General features: G+C 51.3%; 1 protein-coding gene across 5 annotated transcripts in view; it reads left to right on the top strand.

Moving 5' to 3' along the window:
* The window catches only part of RPS6KA2 (ribosomal protein S6 kinase A2), a 331,417-nt gene that overhangs the window by 94,911 nt on the left and 213,009 nt on the right, over positions 1–23,497 (top strand). The window contains exon 1 of one of the 5 annotated variants that reach the window (XM_027972655.3): positions 16,334–16,776. The exons of 3 other annotated variants lie outside the window; for them this stretch is intronic. In XM_027972655.3, coding sequence (XP_027828456.1) covers positions 16,753–16,776 — 24 coding nt within the window. In that variant the 5' untranslated portion in view covers positions 16,334–16,752. Of the gene's footprint in view, positions 1–16,333; positions 16,777–16,892; positions 18,663–23,497 lie in introns of those variants that run through there. One more of the 5 variants, XM_027972654.3, reaches the window with a different exon arrangement.

Here is a 23,497-nt window from a genome sequence, read left to right as displayed (position 1 = left end):
CCAGGCAAGAATACTGCAGTGGATTGCCATTCCCTTCTCCAGGGCATCTTCCCGACCCAGGGATCAAACCCATGTCTCCGTGTCTCCTGCCATTACAGGCAAACCCTTTACCACTGAACCACCTGGGCTTCCCACTTGCCAAGCGGGAGATGTGGGTTCAGCTTCTGAGTCAGGAAGATCCCCTGGAGAAGGAAATGGCAGCCCACTCCAGCACTCTTCCCTAGGAAATCCCACAGACAGGGGAGCCTGGTGGGCTGAAGTCCACGGGGTCGCAAAGAGTTGGACGTGACTTAGCGACTAAACAACAATGACGACCTCCCCCGTTCTCCTTTAATGAATAAGAGGCAGCTGGTGGGGCTGTGGGGCTCCCGGGGCCGAGCTCTCGTGCCCAGCCGCAGGTGTGCCAGTGGCAGGGCTACGGGTCAGGAGTGTCTCACCCCAACGCCCCTCTCCGGAGCGGAGTCCTGCCAGCTTACCTGAGCGCGGGTGGGTTGTAGGCACTGAGGAGGGTGGGTAGGGATCTGCTCACAGCCACCCCCTCCCGAGAGTCCCTGCTGCCGGCTTCTCGCTGTCCCCACGCGGAGGGCCCTCTGGGGCTCCTCAGGAGCCGCTGTGTTGATGTGGTTTTGTGTTCATGTCGCTGTGTCCCTCGGCTGGACCCACAGCCAGAGAAGCACGTGGCAGGACTCAAGGCCAGTTGGAGGGTAGCCGCTGCATGCCTGGGAAGGCCTGGGCCCTCTGACCTCACAGAACAGTCTGGAACATGGGGCTCCATGCTTGGTGCTAAAGTCAAATGGTGCCTTTTGACAAAAATTTGCCCAGGTACAGCTAATAGTGTCCTGGGTCTGGCATCACGAAGAACTACAGACTAGGTGACGTAGCAGAAATTGATTCTCCCACAGGCCTGAATTGCTGCTTTTGAACTGTGGTGTTGGAAAAGACTCTTGAGGGTCCCTTGGACCGTAAGGAGATTAAACTAGTCAATCCTAAAGGAGATCAACCCTAAATATTCATTGGAGGGATTGACGTTGAAGCTGAAACTCCAATACTTTGGCCACCTGATGTGAAGAGCCAACTAACTGGAAAAGACCCTGATGCTGGGAAAGACTGAAGGCAGGAGGAGAAGGGGATGACAGAGGATGAGATGGTTGGATGGCATCACCGACTCAATGGACTTGTTTAGTTCAGTTCAGTCACTTAGTCGTGTCTGACTCTTTGCGACCCCATGGACTGCAGCACACCAGGCTTCCCTGTCCATCACCAACTCCTGGAGCTTGTTCAAACACATGTCCATCGAGTTTGAGCAAATTCTAGGAGATGGTGAAGCACAGGGAAGCCTGGCAGTTTGCAATCCACGGGGTCGCAAAGAGTCGGACATGACTTAGAACTGAACAACAACAAACACAAGCCTGGGGCCACAAGCATGAGTATCACAGAGCTGGCTCTTCTGAGAGCTCTGGAGAAGAGTCTCTTCTGTGCCCTTCTCTCAGCCTCTGCAGCTGTGGGGAGCCCTGGGCGCCCCTGGCTTGCAGTCGCATCGCCCCACTTTCTGTGTTGCCTTTCTTTTCTCTGTGCATCTCTGTCTTCTCGTCTCAGGAGGACACCAGTCCTTTTGGATGACAACCTCTAATGATCTCATCCTAACTGCTTATAGCCGCAGAGACCCTCTTTCCGAGGCAGGTCGCACTCAGAGGTTCTGGAGGCTGGGATGGTAGCGTACATTTTGGGGACGCAAGGGGACCCACAGTCTCTTTCTCGTCCTCCAGCCTCCATCTCGTGGCTGTGTCTTCTCGAGACCCAGTCCTGGAGTGCAGGACTCAGCTCTGAGTCACAGGCTTTTCTGTGATTTATCAAAAAACCAAACACGGTCCAAAGTGTTGTTTCCATGTGAGTGTGCATCTGTGTTTCAAGCCAGTGACACACAAACAGAACTTGAGTACAGCACCCCCCCACACACACCCGCCCCTGCAGGAGGCTGGGGATAACCTGTATAGCCATGCGGGGCTGGAATGACTGGATGGGTCAGGAAGAAAGGATATCAGGGGCATGGACGCTATCGGGAGGATAGCCCAGTAGGGCTCTTGAGATGCCGGGAGGAAGAGGCAGGCTCAGACCAGCTCAGGCGGGGCTGAGGCAGGAGGGCGTGATGAGGCTCAGGACTGGGTGATGGCCTCAGGGATGGGGTTAACGTAGTGACACCAGAGTGACCTGGCAGAAACACCGAGAGGACGTGGGGACTGCCTGGCTGTGACGGCTGTGCTAACCAACTGGCCAAGTGCCTCTGTGTTTGGAGCATCGCACCGTGATGCTCGTCACCGGCACAAGTAACACGGCCAAAACTGGTCTCTTGGATGTTGCAGGAAAGTCTCATTTGTTTTTTGCCTCTGGTTTCACTCTGAATCTTCCGTGAAAGTCGGTGTCGTGGTTTTCACTTGCTACTGTAGTGACTCTGAACAAACGACTCGTTGGGTCGGAAATAATCTCGAATCTAGGACTTGTCATCATTCCCGTGTTTTCAGCCACTCCTAGATACTCCTGTTCTTTGTTCCTACATATCATGCGTGAATGTTTTTATGTTTCTGCCCAGGGCTGTGACCCAGATTTCTAGACATCGGTTATTTAAAAGAACAGAGCAAAAGGCAGTCGCTGTTTTCTGAATTTTTCTTGTACAATCCATCTGTACAGATTGCACCAATTTTTCATAAAACCTTCTCTTTCATTACTTTCAGTATCCCTTATGGATTTCTCTCTTCATTCAGTCAAGTGTGATTTTTTAAAAGCTCTCACACTTATGTTCTCTTGTTGTGTTCTTTTGATTTATAGGGACCCAACTGGCTACAAAGTCAGTCTGTGGGTACAGGGTTCCTACAGTTTGAAAAGAAAGAGCGCTTATCCTTAGACCAGGGTGCTGAGTAGAAGGCAGTGGCAGGGAAGTGGAGGTGGCGAGGCGGAGTGTCTGCAGCGAGATGTGATGGTCGAGAGCTCAGGGAAAGGACGGAAGCTCATCAGAAACTAAATCTGGGAATGAGCGCTGGAGAACGTGGCCAGTGATCCAGCTTCGGAAAAAGACCATTTCTAGTGATTTTAAGACTCGTTTTCTTGATCTGTTCCTGTGGTTTTTGGCTTAATTTCTAAACAAGCTGTCACAACTCCAGACCTCATTTGCGGAGGGCCCTCCCCCTTCCCAGCAGCACCTGGACTCCCCCCTGAGGGCAGAGGGGTGAATAGTTAAATGCGAACAGCTGTTACAGAGATGCCTCCAGGTGAAGGTCTCAGACGGCCCACTCCCAAACCTGCCGGTTGCGTGTTCTGATCACCCCGGTGAGATTGCTTCTTTACCAATAAAAAGGAACTAGGGATAAAGTTTATGTGTTAGTAGCCAATCTAGTGATGTTTGCCCATCCACGGGAACAGGACAGCGTATAGGATGAGCAGTTGGTAAGGCAGAGCCCTCTAGCTACAGCGCTTTTTCCGACACGCAGGACGCAGCACAGCCGAGACCTTGGTGGGCCCACATGGAGCTGGAGGTGGGACAGCAGGGACCTCCCCAGGGTGTGTGGAGCTCATGCTGGTCCTGCAGGCCGTGTTCTCTCTACAGGCTCCTGTGGTCCCTCTAGGGTCTCTTTCTACCACGAGACTGTGGTAGCCCAGCTCCTGCAAAGATCCGTAAATGCTTACCAAGTAATGAACTCGTTTTCTGTAGGGAAAGCCGCTAGACCATTCAGGCATGACCTAAATCAGCTCCCTTACGATTACACAGTGGGAGTGACAAACAGACCCCAGATGGTAGACAGAGAGCCGGGAGAACTGTGGACGGAGGTTCGTGACCTTGTACAGGAGACAGGGGTCAAGACCATCCCCAAGAAAAAGAAATGGGAAAAGGCAAAACGGTTGCCTGAGGAGGCCTTACACATAGCTGAAAAGAGAAAAGAAGAGAAGCTAAAGTCAAAGGAGAAAAGGAAAGATACACTCATTTGAATGCAGAGTTCTAAAGCATAGCAAGGAGAGATAAGAAAGCCTTCCTCAGCGATCAATGCAAAGAAATAGAGGAAAGCAATAGAATGGGGAAGACTAGAGATCTCTTCAAGAAAATTAGAGATACCAAGGGAACATTTCATGCAAAGATGGGCTCGATAAAGGACAGAAATGGTATGGACCTAACAGAAGCAGAAGATATTAAGAAGAGGTGGCAAGAATACACAGAAGAACTGTACAAAAAAGATCTTCACGACCCAGATAATCATGATGGTGTGATCACTCACCTAGAGCCAGACATCCTGGAATGTGAAGTCAAGTGGGCCTTAGGAAGCATCGCTACAAACAAAGCTAGTGGAGGTGATGGAATTCCACCTGAGCTATTTCAAATCCTAAAAGATGATGCTGTGAAAGTGCTGTGGTAAGTATGCCAGCAAATCTGGAAAACTCAGCAGTGGCCACAGGACTGGAAAAGGCCAGTTTTCATTCCAATCCCAAAGAAAAGCAATGCCAAAGAATGCTCAAACTGCCGAACAGTTGCACTCATCTCACACACTAGTAAAGTAATGCTCAAAATTCTCCATCCCAGGCTTCAACAGTATGTGAACTGTGAACTTCCAGATATTCAAGCTGGATTTAGAAAAGGCAGAGAAACCAGAGATCAAATTGTCAACATCCGTTGGATCATCAAAAAAAGCAAGAGAGTTCCAGGAAAACATCTGTTTCTGCTTTATTGACTATGCCAAAGCCTTTGACTGTGTGGATCACAATAAGCTGGAAAATTCTGAAAGAGATGGGAATACCAGACCACCTGATCTGCCTCCTGAGAAATCTGTATGCATGTCAAGAAGCAAGAGTTAGAACTGGGCACGGAACAACAGACTCGTTCCAAATCCGGAAAGGAGCACGTCAAGCCTGTATATTGTCACCCTGCTTATTTAACTTACATGCAGAGTACATCATAAGAAACGCTGGGCTGGATGAAGCACCAGCTGGGATCAAGATTGCCGGGAGAAATATCAATAACCTCACATATGCAGATGACACCATCTTTATGGCAGAAAGAAAAGAACTAAAGAGGCTCTTCATGAAAGTGAAAGAAGAGAGTGAAAAGCTGGCTTAAAACTCAACATTCCGAAAACTAAGATCATGGCATCCAGTCCTATCACTTCATGGCAAATAGATGGGGAAACAGTGAGTGACTTAATTTTGGGGGGCTCCAAAATCACTGCAAATGGTGACTGCAGCTATGAAATTAAAAGACGCTTGCTCCTTGGAAGAGAAGATATGTCCAACCTAGACAGCATATTAAAAAGCAGAGACATTACTTTGCCAACAAAGGTCCATCTAGTCAGAGCTATGGTTTTTCCAGTAGTCATGTATGGATGTGAGAGTTGGACTATAAAGAAAGCTGAGTGTCAAAGAATTGCTGCTTTTGAAGGAGACTCTTCAGAGTCTCTTGAACTGCAATGAGATCCAACCAGACAATCCTAAAGGAAATCAGTCCTGAATATTCACTGGAAGGATGGATGCTGAAGCTGAAACTCCAATAGTTTGGCCACCTGATGTGAAGAACTGACTCATTGGAAAAGACCCTGATGCTGGGAAAGATTGAAGGTGGGAGGAGAAGGGGAGGACAGAAGATGAGATGGTTGGATGGCATCACTGACTCAACTGCCATGAGTTTGAGTAGGCTCTGGGAGTTGGTGATGGACAGGGAGGCCTGGTGTGCTACAGTCCATGGGGTTGCAAAGAGTCAGACAGGACTGAGCAACTGAACTGAACTGAACTGAAATAATGAACGGTGTATCTGCAAAGCTGCATATAAACCTACATGATGGTGCGAACTCTGGCCCCAAGTACCTGGTGGTCTTCCTTGTCTTCTGACTCACGGTCATCCCCTCACCGCAGCATGAGAAACGTCTTCCATCAGTACAGTCTTTAGACCTAGACAAGAGGAGGCCCCTCTGGTGCTGGGTGCTGGGAGGCCCGTCCAGACTGTGCTGGCTGGCCTTGCCCTTCCCTAGGCATGTGCACCCTCCCTTCTAGACCACGCTTAGGTGCCTGGGGCCCAGAATTCCCTGCACTGGTGACCCGAGGCCTCCTCCTTGAGCCTCCTGGGCCTTTGGGGGCTGTCCAGTCTGTGTCTGCGAGTTGTCCCTGGGATCTGCCAGTTACTGTTTCCCTGCCTGCAGGGTCTGTAGTGATGCCCCTCATTCATTCCCAGTAGTGGCCATCCGTGTGTTCCCTTCTCTTATTTTTTGTGGTGTTGTAGGAGGTTCGTCAATTTTATCGTTCCTTTAAAAAACACAGCTGTTTCCTCATTGATTACCTCTGTTGCTTTTCTGTTTTAAATTCCAGGTATTTCTTTTCTCTGCATTTATTCACTCTCTAATTCCTTTCTTTGTGTGTGCACATGTGTGACCATTTGATTAATGCTTTTCTTCCCAATGGACTTCCTGGAGGCTCATGTGGTAAAGAATCTGCCTGCAATGCAGGAGACTCGGGTTCGATCCCTGGGTCGGGAAGATCCCCTGGAGAAGGGAATGGCAAGCCGCTCCAGTGTTCCTGCCTGCAGAATCCCATGGACAGAGGAGCCTGGAGGGCTACAGTCCCTGGGGTCACAGAGTCAGATCCGACTGAGCAACTGAGAAACAACAACAGATGGGAGGAAAAGAGACAAGAACACGTGTTCAGTCTTCCCGGAAGTCTAAGATGGGGTGCGTGTACTTTCAGGAAGCGGTAGAGAGACTGTGTGTGACTGTGAGCATGCACACACACACACACACGCACACTCAAGGCTATGTGCATGTTTCAGAAGCATGTGTATGAAGAGAACAGAACACAGTGTGTGCTGTTGGGGGAACTGCCATGGTGCTGAGGCTGGTGTCTCAGGACATCTGTCCCGTACTGCTGATTGAAAGCCCCAGCAAGCCTCAGGGATTATGGCTAAAGTCTTACCTTTAATTCCCCAGATTTGAAACAAGGCTGAACATTAAAAGCAAAATTGGACTGGACCTTTCAGATGTTCAGAGATTCAAGTTGTACATTTTTCAGTTGGCTTGCCCGTGATGGTCCCAGCAGAGTATCTTTACGGCAGTAAATCAAGAGATTGGTAAGGAAGGGAGAAATAGGCACGGCGTGGTCATGGTGATTTTAGACATAAACATGATTAAAGTTAAGTTGCACTGATTTCATTAGTATTCCATGGGTATTTTGAACATTGCACTGTCAAATCTGGTTAAATATAGAATGTGGCATATATGAAAATTGAAGACCTCTCAAATGTTTAAAGATATCCTTCCATTTGGAAAATCAGGGTCGTTGTGTGCACGATGCGGGCCTTTTTAACCCCTAATTTGCTTTCAGCTGTGATGAGTCAGAGGCAGATGCAGAAACTGAAGTGTTTACTTGAAAAATGCTGCTCGATGGTGATTCAGTCCATTCTGGAGGATAGCGGGCCTGCTGTGCGTCTGTCGATCCAGGGGGTGGTGGGGACCTGAAAGGTTCCACACAGCTCCCCAAGCGGCGGGCCAGGCTTCGAGTCACCCTTTCCTCTCTTTTGTTCTTTGATGTTTACCGACCCTCTTAACCCAACTGCACATCAGGCTCTTAAGTTTCATTTGAGATTCTTACTTTCTTGAGAACAAGGTGATATAAAGAATAGCCATGGTTAGAAATGGAAACGTGATTGGAGATTAAGGTAAAATACAAAGCAGTCTCAAGCAGCTTCCCCTTCTCTGTCGCGTATTTATCCCCAAGTATGTGCCTGTCTTCATTTCCGGCCTCTAGGAGCATGGTTCTTACTCCTCCGTTTAATGGAAGTAGAGCTTTGTCACACTTGTACCCAGCTTGACAGGCACCCCACAGGTGTCATCCCATTGTGCCCTGATGATAACCAGGGAGGCCTGAGTCTGATTTGTGCCCAGGTTTAAGTAAGAGGTGACAGCCTTCATGCAGCTCGATGACGTCCATGTGGCAGGTTCAGGGGTGACCCCAGTCTAGACTGCCGGCTTCCACATGCGTAACCCCAGCCCCTCCTTTTCTCAATGAAGGCTGCAGACCGAGTGGCTCAGGACTGTCTCTCATTTCTCCAAGCTGCCCACATCATTAGCTTGGCTTAAGCTGCAGAACTCAGGACATTTTAATTTGGTGGTACCATTGATCCTGTCTTCATTACTTGCTTATGAACATCAGTGGTGGGGACTTCGGTTCAGAAGTCGCCTATTCCAATTTGTGGTGAAAGTTGAAAACGTAAAGATTTCCATTGTTATGGAAAGGAAGCCCTTGTGGTGAAACCGTAGAGCAAATTAGCAACTGGTAATCACTGAAGCAGGGGCCTTCCTGCTGGCTCAAATGGCAAAGAATCTGCCTGCAACGCAGGACAGCCAGGTTCAATCCCCGGGTCAGGAAGATCCCCTGGAGAACGGAATGGCAGCCCACTCCAGTATTCTTGCCCGGTAGCAGCACAGGTCTGCCTGGGTTCCCAGAGCACACAGCTGATCAGTGGCACTTCTAGTGAGAATGTTACAATGTTCCATCTATAGGACGTCACCCGACATCTTCTGTATTCCCAGCTTTCTGCCAAAACAACAAGACGGGAAAATAGGAGCTGTGAGCGAGAGTCTTTGCTTACATGGAACCTATTTTTTTTTTTAGCATCAATGGGAACCCACTCCAGTACTCTTGCCTGGAAAATCACATGGGCGGAGGACCCTGGTAGGCTGCAGTCCATGGGGTCACTAAGAGTTGGACACGACTGAGCGTCTTCACTTTCACTTTTCATTTTCATGCACTGGAGAAGGAAATGGCAACCCACTCCAGTGTTCTTGCCTGGAGAATCCCAGGGACGGGGGAGCCTGGTGGGCTGCCATCTATGAGGTCACACAGAGTTGGACACAACTGAAGCGACTTAGCGGCAACATCTTTTTAACCTCCTATTTACAACATCCTAATAAAGGAGATTACTAGGTACAGCTTAGCTTTTTGAGAGATGGAGATTTTCTGTGTAAAATCCAATTGAGTGAGTGAAGTCACTCAGTCGTGTCCGACTCTTTTGGAACCCATGGACTGTAACCTACCAGGCTCCTCCGTCCATGGGATTTTTCAGGCAAGAGTACTGGAGTGGGTAGCCATTTCCTTCTTGAGGGGATCTTCCCGACTCAGGGATTGAACCCAGGTCTCCCGCATTGTAGGCAGACCCGTCTGAGCCACCAGAAAAGTCCAAAATCCAAGTAACTATTCTTAAAAGTGATTCCTCTCTGTTATTTGATATCACGTTTAATCCTATATGTTTCCAACAGAATTAGTCATGACAAAAAAAAAAATACTGAGTTAAACTAGCTTTTCTCCAGATCCAATAAAGAACACAAACATTTTTACTGAACTAAATATGATTTAACTGTAAATACATAGATGCAATTACCCTAGGGAATATTGTCCTTTTTTCCCTCTGTGGTTGTGCAAGGTTAGCAAGAAAAATTATCTTCTTTAAAGATGATGAGCAATAATAATTAGATAATTCTTTCGTCCACTTGATTCTTTTTTGTCCTTCTAGTTGCCTTGTTTCTGTTAACATATTTATTCTGTATGTTTCCATCACTTTAAATGTGCCCAGACATTCACTAACTTTTAATGTAAGTCAAGATGATTTGAATTCTCCTGTCATGTCTTCATCACAGTCTACCCATCACCCAGCTTTGTCCCTTACCACTCCACTGAAATGATTTCTAGAAGCTACTGTTTACCTTTTTTGCAGTAAATCATCAACATTTCCTGATCAAGAATAATGCTGCATTTTGGAAACTGCTTGCTCTCTTCTTCCTGAGCTGCAGCTCTCTGAGTGAGACAGAACTGGGTTCCAGTCCTGCCCTCTGGTTTCAGAGAAGTCACCTCCCCATCTGTACAAAGAGATGACACAGCCTGCTTGTTGGAAACATTTTATAAGCTGATAGATGGCAAGACCGAGTTTCCTCACTCTCTTCCCACTAATTCGCTTTCCTGAGCATCCCTTATCCTCAGCTTTTCTGGAGCATCTCCTTATTCCTGGACGCTGGTTGCAGCTCCTTTATCCTCAGCTTTTCTGGAGCATCTCCTTATTCCTGGACGCTGGTTGCAGATTATCTTAGACGTTGTTCCACTTAGAGCAATACTCAATCCCTAAATTAAACGTAGGCATTTGAATGGCTATCATCACCCCTTCAATAATTCTACAGATTGCCGATTAATCTTTCAGCTATTTTGAAGCACTTCATACGCAGAGTTTCACTACTACAATCGAGGCTCTCTCCCATGATGGTCCAGACAAGCCCACTGTTGGGTTTGATGTGATTTTCCCAGTTTCCCCAGGACTTCCGTGGTGGCTCAGAATCTGCCTGCAATGCAGGAGACCCAGGTTCAATCCCTGAAGATCCCCTGGAGGAGGGAATGGCTGTCCACTCCAGTATTCTTGCCTGGAGAATCCCATGGATGGAGGAGTCTGGTGGGCTACAGTCCCTGGGGTTGCAAAGAATCAGACACGACTGAGCGCCTTTTACCGTTTCTCCCCCTGAGCTGACCCCCTGCTTACCGTGGGAACACACTCTTCTGCACCCTCTGTTCTTAGGTGTGTGTCCTGTTCGTTTCCGCCTGTAGGTATCACAGAGTTTTGCTTTCACTTCCGCCTACCTGAGCAGTTGACCCCTTGCCCCTGTATCCTATCCTTAGACATCCGGGGAGGGTCTCCAGGCAGCACAGCATGGGGTGGGTGGCCCATAGGTTGTACTAATGCTTAACTTTCTTTACTGCTAGGATGTTCTCCAGAGACGGTACAGCAGTATACCAGAAGAGCGGCATGAAGTTCTTTATTTATCCCCATATTCACAAACATTTGTTTTAAATTGGCTTAAAACAAAAGAAATTGATTGTCTCGAAGTTCTGGAGCTTAGGTCCAAAGTCAGGGTGTTGGTAGGTCCAAGCGTCCTGAGCCACCTGGAGGGGACCTTCCCGGCGCCCTCCAGCTTCTGTCCCCACGTTCCTCGGCCCCATGTTCCAGGCATCCCTGGGGTCTCTGCCCCTGTGGTCACACGGGCGTCCTCCTTCTGTGTCTCTCTGCTTGTAAGAAGGACTCCAGTCTAGGGATTCCCTCCTGGTCCAGTGGTTAAGAATTTGCCTTGCAATGCAGGGGACACGGGTTCCATTCCTGGTTGGGGAACTGAGATCCCACGTGCCGGGGAGCAGCTAAGGCCGGGCGCTGCGGCCACTGAAACTGTGGGCCACAGTGAGAGCGCCCGTGAGCCACGGTGAAAGGTCCCACGTGACTCAGTGAGGATCCCAGGTGCTGCAGCTCAGGCCCGACGGAGCCAAGTGAGGAAGAAAACGTTCAGAAAGAGGCTCCAGTCCTGTTGGATCAGGACCCACCCTGAAGACCTCACCCTCACTTGATAAGGTCCAGTTCACAGGCCCTGGCGACATGGGGGCCTGTGCATGACTGTGACGAGTTGTGTGCTCACCAACTCCTGGTGCAGTTACACATTAAAATTTTATATGATGGTTGTAAAGTGACATCTCCTTATCTTATTTTTTTCCTGATTTTTTTCTCCTTTCCTTATTTTTTCTCATGACAAGAAATGTCAAACTCTCTGTATAGTGAGTTGAGTTGAGTTCAGTTCAGTCGCTCAGTCGTGTCCGACTCTTTGCGACCCCATGAATCGCAGCACGCCAGGCCTCCCTGTCCATCACCAACTCCCAGAGTTCACTCAAACTCATGTCCATCGAGTCAGTGATGCCATCCAGCCATCTCATCCTCTGTCTTCCCCTTCTCCTCCTGCCCCCAATCCCTCCCAGCATCACAGTCTTTTCCAATGAGTCAACTCTTCGCAATGAGGTGGCCAAAGTACTGGAGTTTCAGCTTTAGCATCATTCCTTCCAAAGAAATCCCAGGACTGATCTCCTTTAGGATGGACTGGTTGGATCTCCTTGCAGTCCAGGGAACTCTCAAGAGTCTTCTCCAACACCACAGTTCAAAAGCATCAATTGTTTGGCGCTCAGCCTTCTTCACAGTCCAACTCTCACATCCATACATGACTACTGGAAAACTATAGCCTTGACTAGACAGACCTTTGTTGGCAAAGTAATGTCTCTGCTTTTGAATATGCTATCTAGGCTGGTCATAACTTTCCTTCCAAGGAGCAAGCGTCTTCTAATTTCATGGCTGCAATCACCATCTGCAGTGATTTTGGAACCCCCCAAAATAAAGTCTGCCACTGTTTCCACTGTTTCCCATCTATTTGCCATGAAGTGATGGGACCGGATGCCATGATCTTAGTTTTCTGAATGTTGAGCTTTAAGCCAACTTTTTCACTCTCCTCTTTCACTTTCATCAAGAGGCTTTTAGTTCCTCTTCACTTTCTGCCATAAGGGTGGTGTCATCTGCATATCTGAGGTTATTGATCTTTCTCCCGGCAATCTTGATTACAGCTTGTGCTTCTTCCAGCCCAGTGTTTCTCATGATGCACTCTGCATATAAGTCAAATAAGCAGGGTGACAATATACAGCCTTGACGTACTCCTTTTCCTATTTGGAACCAGTCTGTTGTTCCATGTCCAGTTCTAACTATTGCCTCCTGACCTGCATATAGGTTTCTCAAGAGGCAGGTCAGGTGGTCTGGTATTCCCATCTCTTTCAGAATTTTCCACAGTTTATTGTGATCCACACGGTCAAAGGCTTTGGCATAGTCAATAAAGCAGAAATAGGTGTTTTTCTGGAACTCTCTTGCCTTTTCGATGATCCAGCAGATGTTGGCAATTTGATTTCTGGTTCCTCTGCCTTTTCTAAACCAGCTTGAACATCTAGTGAGTTGAGGATGTCTTCAGTTCATGAGAAGGTCATGCTTTCTAGTCATGTAGATTTCTCTTGCTCCAAACTGTTTTCATAAGTTTTCTATTTCCTGATTGATTCCTGTCTTTTACATTAAGTAAAATAACATTAGGTAGGATAAGTACATCATCTGATTACTGACATGGAAAAAGTAACTGATAAAATTTTGACATATAAGTTTGGTAAAGACTTTGTTTATTGTAGGCCTAGAAAAATGCTATAGATTTTTAAGCAGATTTTATATCCCTCAATCTTTTTGGACTTTGATTAGTTTCAAGCCCTTCTGTTCTATTGGAATTTCTGTGGTTAGGATCATGTCATCTGCCCGTAAGAATCTGCGAATTCTTTCAACTCCCCCCTTCCAAATCATCCACCACTCCTGTCTTTTCTAACCCCCCTCCCCTCCAGCTCCTTCCCCCCACCCTCCCCCTCGCCTTTTGTCTCACTGTGTTGTAAGGACTTTTGTTAAACAGTTGTCATGTTAATGAGAATGCTTGATTCTGATTTTAAGTTTTTCCACCAAGTGTGAAATCTGCTCGATGTTTTGGGAACGTGGCCACATTGAAGATGTTTTCTTCCACTCCGAGTTTTCTGAAGGAGCTTAGGTGGAGGGTGGTGCAGGAAGGGGGACCCCTTCCAGGGCCTGAAACTGGGCTCTTGTCTAACACTCGGAAATGAATTGTCCAAGGAGACACATGTGCTTACAAAGCAAGAGATTTTATTGGGAAAGGGCACCTGGGCGCAGAGCAGGAGAGTGAGGAAACCCAGGAGGACTGCTCTGCCACGAGGCTCGCAGTCTCGGGTTTTATGGTGATGGGATTAGTTTACGGGTTGTCTTCAGCCAATCATTCTGACTCAGAGTCCTTCCTGGTGGCACACGCCTTGTTCAGCCAAGATGGATGCCAGAGAGGAGGATTCTGGGAGGTGGTCGGACATGTGTTGTCTCCTTTTGACTTTTCGTGAACTCTCTTGGTTGGTGGGATCTTATTAGTTCCATGTTCCTTTCCAGGACCTCCTGTCGTAAAACAGCTCGTGCAGATGGTGACATGGTGCCTGACCAGGGGGCGGCTTCAGTCAGTGTGTGTCCCCTAACAGTGACATGCTCAGAGGGCCATTTCTTTGGGGTGGTTCTGGCCACTGCATCTGGAGGGTCCAGTGAGCGGTTTCTGCAGGGGCCCATGTCCTAGAGACAGCAGCCTGTGTCAGGAGGGTGGGTGGCGGTGGAGACAAAGGGCAGTGAGTCATTGGAGAATGGCTTAGAGGGAGACTGGTGGGGGTTGGTGATAGACGGGGCGGGGGGTGGGGAGGATGGCCCGGAAGGTCAAGATGTCTGCTTGCTCTTGGCTTGCGCGGCTGGCTGGGCACCACTGTTGGGGCAGGGGACACGGTAAGAGGTGCTGACTCTGCCCTAAGTCACACTGACGTGCTTCCCAGAGGCTCAGCATAGGAAGCTGCATAGATGCTGCGCAGAGGAGGGTCTGGCTCAGCCTAGACTCGGGCTTCAGTGAAAGCGGGTGGGAGGGACCCCTGGGAAGCCAGTGTGAGCTTCAGGATTTTAGATGTTCTAGGGGGAATGGGATAGAACAGCAGAAACAGAAGCCGTGATCAGACACAGTGAGAAATGACCTGAAGAGATCAGAATACCCACTTTTCAGAGGTGATGGTCTTGCAGGGGAAACTGAAGCGGCTCCCATTCAGGCAGAAAGGTTTGTTCCTAAGGGCTAAACAGTGCATCAGAAGTGTAGCAGTTGCACCTAAGGGTCTAGACAAGTGAATCGCTACAAACTCCTCAGAGTCTTAGTAACAAACACGAACTATTAAAAAGTGAATATATTTTAGGCACTTGAATTGTAACTCCATACATCCACCAGCATAACTGGAGTCAGTGAGCCGCTGAATGCAATGGGCTATTTTGCCTTTGAAGTTTTCCAGAATGGATTATGTCTCTGTAAAGTTACACGTGTTCTTGAGAAACCTTGAATCGTGCAAAATCATCCGCTGAAAATAGCAAGGATTTGGGGAAATGCGGTGTTGGGATCGAATGCGCAAAACCTTGCAATCTTTGTAACCAGAGCGCGAGGTGCTCAGTCACTCAGGCGTGTCCAACTCTCTGCGGCCCCACGGACTGTAGCCCACCAGGCTCCTCTGTCCATGATTCCCCAGACAAGAATGCTGGAGTGGGCTGCCATGCCCTCCTCCAGGGGATCTTCCCGGCCCAGGGATCGAACCTGCATCTCTATGTCTCCTGCACTGGCAGGCGGGTTCTTTACCACTAGCGCCACCTGGGAAGCCCAGAGCACTAACCCCTCACCACCCCTCCGCCCAAAGGCAATCCTAGTAAAGATACCCTTGTGTGGAGAAACACGCGTTAAATTCCTAAAACATGAAATACGCCGCGGTGTGCACGGAACTTCACTGTAATGAAGAGAAAGGCGCCGGCAGCCTGGTGGACGAGCAGGGAGTGGAGTGGGGAGGCTGGCCCTGCAGGCGGGGACAGAGGTGGGCGGCCTCAGGGCGGGCGTGCCGGACCGTCTCTGCTTGTTTCCTCTGACAAAGATCCAGGAGGCCCCTGTGACATAGACGCTTTCACGACTGAACACGTGACCGAATAGGACCAAGGGGGACCGCGTGGGGCCAGAAGAGCACGCCTCTGCATCCTGCCCTGCCCTCCCTCGTCGGTGTCCAGTGCGGGGACTTGGAACCGCCATGTGCTGGCGACGTTTGCCTGGGTCCACTGCAGCTTTTATGCTATGTTCCCGCGTCGTCAGTCCCAGCTCCAGCGGAGAACCTGCATTTTATAAAACATGTGCCCCCAGCACAGCCGCTGTGTTCCACAGGCAGCTTGCAAGTGTCTAGACGCCGTTTGCTTGTCTAGAGGCCAGGTGGTGGGGGATGCTGACCGCGGGTCTTCTGGAAAGAGAAACTGACCTTGACCCACCCTGCCTGCAGACTATGCGTGAGCAACACCTGCTCTGGCTCCTCTAGCTAAAGATCCTGTAAGTGTGAGGGGTGTTTGTGTCTGTTATTTAGGTTGAGTTTACCCTAATTATTTGAGAGATGCGTGTGGTTCTTTCCAGACGCAGCGCTCATCTCTTATGTAAAATTAACTTCCGATTCCTCAATCGTGACAAACACGAGCCAAAATTCTTCCAAAAGCTGAAAATTATATCCAAAATTAAAGTTCTTCTGAAGACAGCAGTTAGAAGAATGGAAAGTAGATCCCTAAAACAAATGTTCCCTGAGGAAGAGATGCCAAGCTCTTCCATTTTTTAATCAGTTGCATTTCCTAGTCTCATAATTTATTCCATCCTCCTCTTGTTTTTCCTTGAGTGGAGAAAATTCACACCTTAAAGCAGAAAGGCATGCTGTAGGTTAATCGGATTATAGAAAAGAGGTCAGAAGCTGCCAGCTTTTCTGAATTGTAATCACAGGAAATGAGCTTTGTATCCTTCTACGCAAAACCCGGGTTCTTTGATTTCCCCTGCCGCGTGTCACTTTTTCTACTTCTTTGTTTCTTCCGTGAAGAAATCTTGAGCAACTAAGGGGGATAGTTGAGAAGAAAAGCTGTGTCGTGCATGACGCGGAGTCTGCGACTGATGGCCCCTCCGGAGGACAGCCTTTCTCCTGTGACACGGAGTTGACCTGTCTTAGCTCTGATGGTAGACTCACTCCCCTCCGAGGCCGCGCCTCTGATGAGCGTGCTGTCTGCGGTCTAGCCGCTGAGTTCCGTCCGCAACTCGGTAAAATCATGTTCTTTACTTCCTCAGGAAGTTAATACTTACAGTCTTTGAATTTATAAATATTGGTCTCAGTTCACATGAATTGAAGCCTGCGTGCAAGATCAGGGTGTCAGTCCAGACAAAGCTGTGGCCCCAACCTCGTGGCCCACAGCGTAACGCGGGAAGATGAGCAACCTTCAGAATGTCCGGCTGTTCCTGCAGTGACGTAAGTGGGAAAGCAGGTTTTAACCAACATGCAGAGCCGAGACGTCGGCCTGTGGATAGGTGCTCCCAGGGCTGTAAACCGAGGCTGATAACGTGGGTGATGACAGGGCTTTGCCCATTTTGCTTGGTGAGGTGACCTGTGGTTAGAAAGCAACTGGACGTTTAGCAGATTCAGAGAGACGTGCCCCTCGGGGAGACAGAGCCAAGGGCCTGTGGCCGCACGAGACTCCGTGAGTCGCCGAGGGGAAGCTGATGAGGGAGGGGGCGGGAGAGGTCCCTCCGAGCAGAGGCTGGGGGAGACGGTGTGTCGAGGAGGACGAGCCTTGAGGTCAGACGCGTCCAGGGCGTATGAAGTGGGAAGGGTGACGGAGTGCAAGGGAGGTAGCTCCCAGGAGGCATTCTCAGTGCACAGCTTAGGCGCTGCAGCTTCCTGTGGTCCTAATGAGAAGGAAAAGAGAATTGTTTCTGAAACTCCCATCTGGGGACTTCCCCGATGATCCAGTGGTCAAGACTCTCTGCTCCCAATGCAGGGGCACAGGTTTCACCCTTGCTGGGGGAGCGAGATCCAACACGGCACACAGCATGACCTGAAAAAAGAGACCCAGTCTGCTCCCACCAGCAGCCTTCCCAGGGAAGTTTGGGGAAGAGCAGGTGGGGAAGGCTGGAAGCAGACGCCCAGGGGAGTGACGCAGATCCCTTATCCCGGCGTCAGGAGGAGCTGTTGTGTGAGTTCCTTTATTGTCTCTCTTAAATTTCTTTATTTTTTTGACTGAAGGATAATTGCTGTACAGAATTGTGTTGGTTTCTGCCAAACATCAACAAGAATCAGCCATAGGAATACATATGTCCCCTCCCTCTTGAATTGCTTTTATTTTGCCGCTTTCTCCTGAAATTGCTAGCACCGATTAAGCTGTTCTTGGCAAAGCACCGCGGCTGTGGCTGAGATTTCAAATTGGTGGACCTGCTGTGCTAACCAGGAAACAGAATACCGTGAGGTTGAATTAGCCCACCGTGTCCCGTCCAAGGGCGGTGAGTGCAATGCTAATGGTGTAGGTTTGGGCTTTTTAAAACCCATATCGTTACAAAACTGCTGGGGACATTTTGTGAACAATTAGATGCTTGTAGCCACAGGTCTGGAGAGAGGCTCTGCTCTCGGAGACTCAGGAGGGCAGCCTGGACACAAGGAACAGGGAATCCTCCGTGGCTTCGTGGTTGAGCTGTGTGGCCTCTTGGCTAAGTCCTTGCCGTGTTACATTTCTTCGGAGGAGGCGCTCCCCAGGGTGCAAGGAGGTCGGTTTCAAAATGACAAGATTAGTGTCTCGGAGAAAAAGATGCCTAGAAACAGTATCTACAGCGATGTTGAGAATCCCTTCCTTAGTGGCCGCTTTGCAGCCTCCTGGGTGAGAGGAGGGACCTGGACACTGGACGCGGTAGTGGGACCAGTGCCCCCCGCCCCGAGCTGCCCGCCCCCTTGGCTGTACGCCAGTGGCTCGCTCAGGACGGACAGGCTGGCAGCAGAGCAGGTGGCCAGCCTTGGCGAGCTGGCCACCCCGTGGAAAGAGCAGGCCCTATATTAAGCAGATGACCCCGGGCCGCTCGATTAAGTCAGTTACTAAACGCGGTTCTGACTTACCCTTGCCCTGAGGAAGCAGGGCCGTGCCATCGCTACCCCGCCCCCCCATCTCTGGGGTGATGCCCGCCGAGAACTGGCCTGAATGTTTACAAACGTCTCTTGGAGGTTCACTCTGTGCCACGTGGAGGAGTCAGAGCCTACATGCCTGAGGGGGAGGCTGTGTGGCTCCCCAGCACAGCTGACCTCCCTTCCCAAGAGGGGACATGCTCTCCCGCCTGCGACAAGCCTTCTCCAGAGTCTACGGGGCATTGCTAGTAAGTACCCCGGCTTGCGTCATGAAGGAGCCCTCGGGAGGGGCCACGGCTCTCTTTTCAAAATGATGCCCGGTCCTATTTGGGAGCCAAACCGGCTGGTCACTTTGGGTGATGGATTTTCAAAGGCGTGCATGACGTTTATAAGCCTTTTTGCCACCTCTTCTTATTTTATCTGATGTGAAACTGAGAGGCTGATTTCTAGAACAGTCAGTTTTCTCATTTTATCTCCGTTTGGGCCCAGTCTCGTTCCCCTTTATTTCTGCTCGGCTTTCCACCTTCCCTCACCGGAGCGTCCCGTCCTGCGGAGCGGACGCCCTCTGTCCCGTTACTTGATCTTGCTCGTGACCTCGCTCACGCCCGGGTGCTCCCGTGTGCCTGCTCCCTCGCTGCGTGCTTGCAGGGGGCGGCCCGTGGTGCCACTCCAGCGAGGGGAGACCTCAGTCTGTCTGGAGCTTGAGCATCCGGTCGGGGGAAGCTGTGTTCACCTCTTCTCTGTTTTTCCTGTCGTTCTCTCCGCTTTCCTGTTTTATCCTGCTTTTCTCCTCTCCTCCCTGCGCTCCCTTCCCTAAGACGGCAGGTCCTGGGGGGTGACGGTCGGCTGGTCTGGGCCTGGTCTGGGGGCTTGGTCTCCGGGACCCTCACACCTGCCTCTCCAGCTCCTCCTCTCACATGCCGTTTGCTTTAAGCTCATCCTGGCTCATTTGTGGTTCTCTGTCCCGTTACTGGTCCCAGATCAAGGGGACGGTTTCACTGGTCAGCACAGCTTCCTGGAGCATCTTGAATGGTGCAGGGTCCTGTGGCCTGGGCAGCTTCCTCCCCGCTCCCCATGGTTCTCGCTCTTCTAGTCTGTGGATAAGGGGACTTCCCTGGTGGCTCAGCAGTGATGAATCCACCTCCAGTGCAGGAGATGCAGGTTCCGTCCCTGGGTCAGAGAGATCCCGCGGAGAAGGAAAGTGGATCCCCTGGAGAAGGAAAGTGGGTCCCCCGGAGAAGGAAAGTGGGTCCCCCGGAGAAGGAAGTACACCCACTCCAGCACTCTTGCCTGGGAAATCTCATGGACAGAGGAGCCTGGTGGGCGACCGTCCGTGGGGTCACAAAGAGTCGGACACGGCTGAGCAGGGAAAGCACGAAACACGCACGACTCACATGTCAGAGCTGCACACACGCCGATCACGACAGACTACGGGCTTCCCACTGGCGTCGCCTGGGTCGTCTTATGTGTAAAGCCCCCAGGAAAACACATAAACGCTGCTGTTGATAGTCGTCGATGCTGTACACTGTTTACGACCAAGTGAACCCCTGTTTATTTCATGTTTTCAACCAATGTTCTTTATAAAACACAGCCATGGAGATGGGCAAGTCAAGTGGGAAGGCCTGTGAGCATCCGTCCTCAGCAGGAATGTTCAGAGAGCACGGAAAGGGCCGTTCCTGTCTCCCCACACCACGTGTGCCTTCACACGTCCGAGATGAGGACTGGCCGTGGAGAGGAGCAGTGTCTGCTCTGTAGGGCCTGCGCTCCCATTTTACAGATGAAAAGGTGGAGGTTTCTCCAGAGGAGGCGAGTCACTCAGTTACCCAGATGCTGGTGAAACCGGAGTGCAGCCCACGTAGGGCAACTGCAGGGCAGAGACCCCTGCCCCCGGCAGCCCAGCGCCGTGACAAGCCCCCACCTCCCACAGAGAGGGGAGCCACGCCCAGAGACACTGCCTCCAGGGCCGGGGCGCCGGGGTGCCTGTGCCTCTGACGCTGGGCAGGTGGCCGTCTTTAGAAGGTCTGAGGCCATCAGAGCCGTCCACGGCCGTCACCACATAATACAGCGTCCGGGCTCGTCAGCGTCTGCTTCCGCCACACACCGGGGTCCGGTGGCCTTCTGCGCCGGCGGGCCTGTCGCATGTCAGCCCTGCGGCTGGGGTGGGCCGGGTCCCAGAGCAGACCCCGTGGAAGAGCAAGGCTCTGCTCGGGTGCTTCCTGTATGTGTGAGAGCCTCCGAGCAGGGCTGCCAGCAGTGGAGCTGATGACGGGCCCAGGCTGTGAGGGGATCACTGGTGGGAGGGGTCCCTGACCGGGGCCGTTGCGTCCGTGGGGCAGGGCTGTCCGGTATCTCGCCTTTATCCTCCCCCTCCACTCTTGCTGTGGGCCTTCCCTGGACTGGGCACCTCCCAGGACCCAGAGAGGGACGTGCTCAGGACTCCAGGCTCTGCCAGCGGGACCAGGGCTGCAGAGGTGCTGGTAGTCCTGCCCCAACTGCCCGTCAGTCAGCCTGGAGGCTCAGGACCCACTTGGCGGGTGGCTTCCCCGGTGACCACCTCTCTCTGCAGCAGGGGGCGCCCTCCAGGGCAGATGGACACCCACCATCCCAGCACCCCGCCCGGGGTCTGGGCTCAGCCCCTGGCAGTGAGGGCCTGGAAGGTCCTCCCTGAGCTATGAGTGGATGGTTCCTTTAGAGGTACCAAATATTTGTTTAGGAATTATGCAGGGAGCTTATTTAAATGAACTTATTTGTAAAACAGACCTACAGACATGGAAAACAAGTTTACAGTTACCAAAGTGGAAAGGAGCAGAGGGGGATAGATTAGGAGGTTGGGGTTAATATTGGTGCTGTGCCCAGTCGCTTAGTCGTGTCCGACTCTGTGTGACCCCACGGACTGCAGCCCGCCAGGCTCCTCTGTCCATGGGATTTCCCGGGCAAGAATACTGCAGTGGGTTGCCATTCCCTTCTCCAGGGGATCTTCCCAACCCAGGGATTGAACCGGCATCTCTTGTGTCTCCTGCGTGGGCAGGCGGGTGGTTCACCACTGAGCCACCTGGGAAGCCGGTAACGTGTACGCACTCCTCACTATATATAAGATGGGGTCTCCTGGCGGCTCAGCTGGTGAAGGACCCGCCTGCCGTGAGGGAGGCCTGGGTTCCATCCCTGGGTCTTATATAGGCACTCAGTCATTCAGTCGTTTCTAACTCTTTGTGACCCCCTGGACTGCAGCCCGCCAGGCTCCTCTGCCCATGGGATTCTCAGGCAAGAACACTGGAGTGGGCTGCTGTGCCCTCCTCCAGGGCTCTTCCCGAGCTGGGGGTCCAACCCGAATCTACCTGCATTATCGGCAGGCAGGGTCTTTACCACTAACGCCTCCTGGGCCGCCTCACCCCCAGGCCTCTCCCCAGCTCGCTGACTCCGTGATGTTAGCAGAGCCAGTTGGTCTCTTTGGGCCTTAGATCTTGTGTCTGGAAAGTGAAGTTGAGGTAAAATCCAAGGTTCTTTTTTTTGAACTGATGGATAGTTGATTTAGAATATTGTGTTAGTTCCAGGGGTGTATACGAGCAAATTGGGGTTTTTGCAGATTATATTCCATTTTAGGTTACTACAACATATCAGGCATAAATCCCTGTGTTGTGCAGTAAATCCTTGTTGCTCAGATTCCTCGCTTGAGAGACAGGTGTTAGCCACGCACCAGGCACGGTCCTGACTGCATTCCGCATGACGACTCGTTTATTCCTCCTGACTCTCAGGAGTGCCAGTTACTCTCCCATTTCACAGATGAGGAAACCGAGGCGAGTGTGTCGGTGGGTGTAAGCTCATTCCCAAGCTCACCTCGAGTATGGGATCGTGTTGGGCAGCTGACCTGGGCATTTCCTCTGCCACCCCAGCTGCACTCTGCCAGCCTCTCCTGCACCACCCACCCCTGCCCAGGTATCACGTCACCACCTTCCCCTCGATCAGCCGTCTTTCTTCCCTCAAACCCCGGTGGTGAATAATCACTTCTGCCCGTTGCTGAGCGGCCAAGAGTGGGCGTGGTGGGGATCCCCGAGAACTGACTTGGGACCAGGGGTCACCGCCGGCCTCTCCAGGAGGCCCTGCCCTCCGCAGGGGCGAGGCTCACCAGTGGGAATGCAGTGTCCTGGGGGGGACTGTGGGGGCAGGGTGCAGCCTGCCCTAGGCTGGCCCCGGTCCCCCCGGTGCAGCGGCTCCAGCAGACTCAGGGTCCTTCCCACCCCCAGATGCCCTGGCGCACAGCCCTGGGGAGCAGGGAGACACCGCGGCTCTGAAGGGCAGGCAGAGGAGGAGGAGGATCGCCCCTCCACCCAGCGCACTGCTCCCTCCTCAGCCCGGGCCGACCTCTCCTGCGTTCAGTCCCCCCCCCACCTCCTTCCATCCCCCGCACCCATCACCCCCGCCAGCTTGTCCCAAGCTGGGAGGTGTGGACCAGGGATGAACCCCTCCCACTGAAGGGACCCTCGCGTGCAGGCTGGCATCCTTGGTGGTGAGCGCACGTGCGGTCCACACTACAAGATGATGCTGGCAAACACGGTTATGGGACTGCGCTCACACAGAGCGCTGCGTGCTCAGAGACGTGCTTGCCCTCTTCCAACAGTCCCAGATTTAGTTTCTGTGAGCGTGCTGTGTTCGCTTCTTAGCACAGAAAATCAAAGTCTGAGAAGCCATATCTGAGCAAATAAAAGTGATTGGGCTTCATGCAAATCAAACAATCCAGCAAACTAGCTCCACAGGAAAACAAACAGGCTGACGTCAGCCGGACGTCAGCAGTTTTATCAAAGTTTTTGGGAAACTCCCTCTAAACCACCTCCATCTTTTCAGTTTAGAGGCAGGAAATCCCACGGCTTCTGAGAGTCTGGCTCTGACTCCCACAGCTGCAGGGGGCATGCCCAGGTCAGGACAGGGTTACGGGCTTTCAGGAATGGTCTGCAAAGAACCCCGAGTTACCCTCCATAAGAGTGGCTTATACTGGGTAAACTGCTGAGCGTGTGGCTGTGCGGTGGGGTCCACAGCGTCACGGCCCTTATCTGAGAGTCGGGTGTGAAGAGGGCGCCCGCCTCTCGGC

Source organism: Ovis aries, chromosome 8 (genome assembly GCF_016772045.2).
Source record: "Ovis aries strain OAR_USU_Benz2616 breed Rambouillet chromosome 8, ARS-UI_Ramb_v3.0, whole genome shotgun sequence".
Taxonomy (NCBI): domain Eukaryota; kingdom Metazoa; phylum Chordata; class Mammalia; order Artiodactyla; family Bovidae; genus Ovis; species Ovis aries.
Note: the sequence above shows the minus strand (reverse complement) of the source record. Positions and strands in the feature narration are given on the sequence as shown.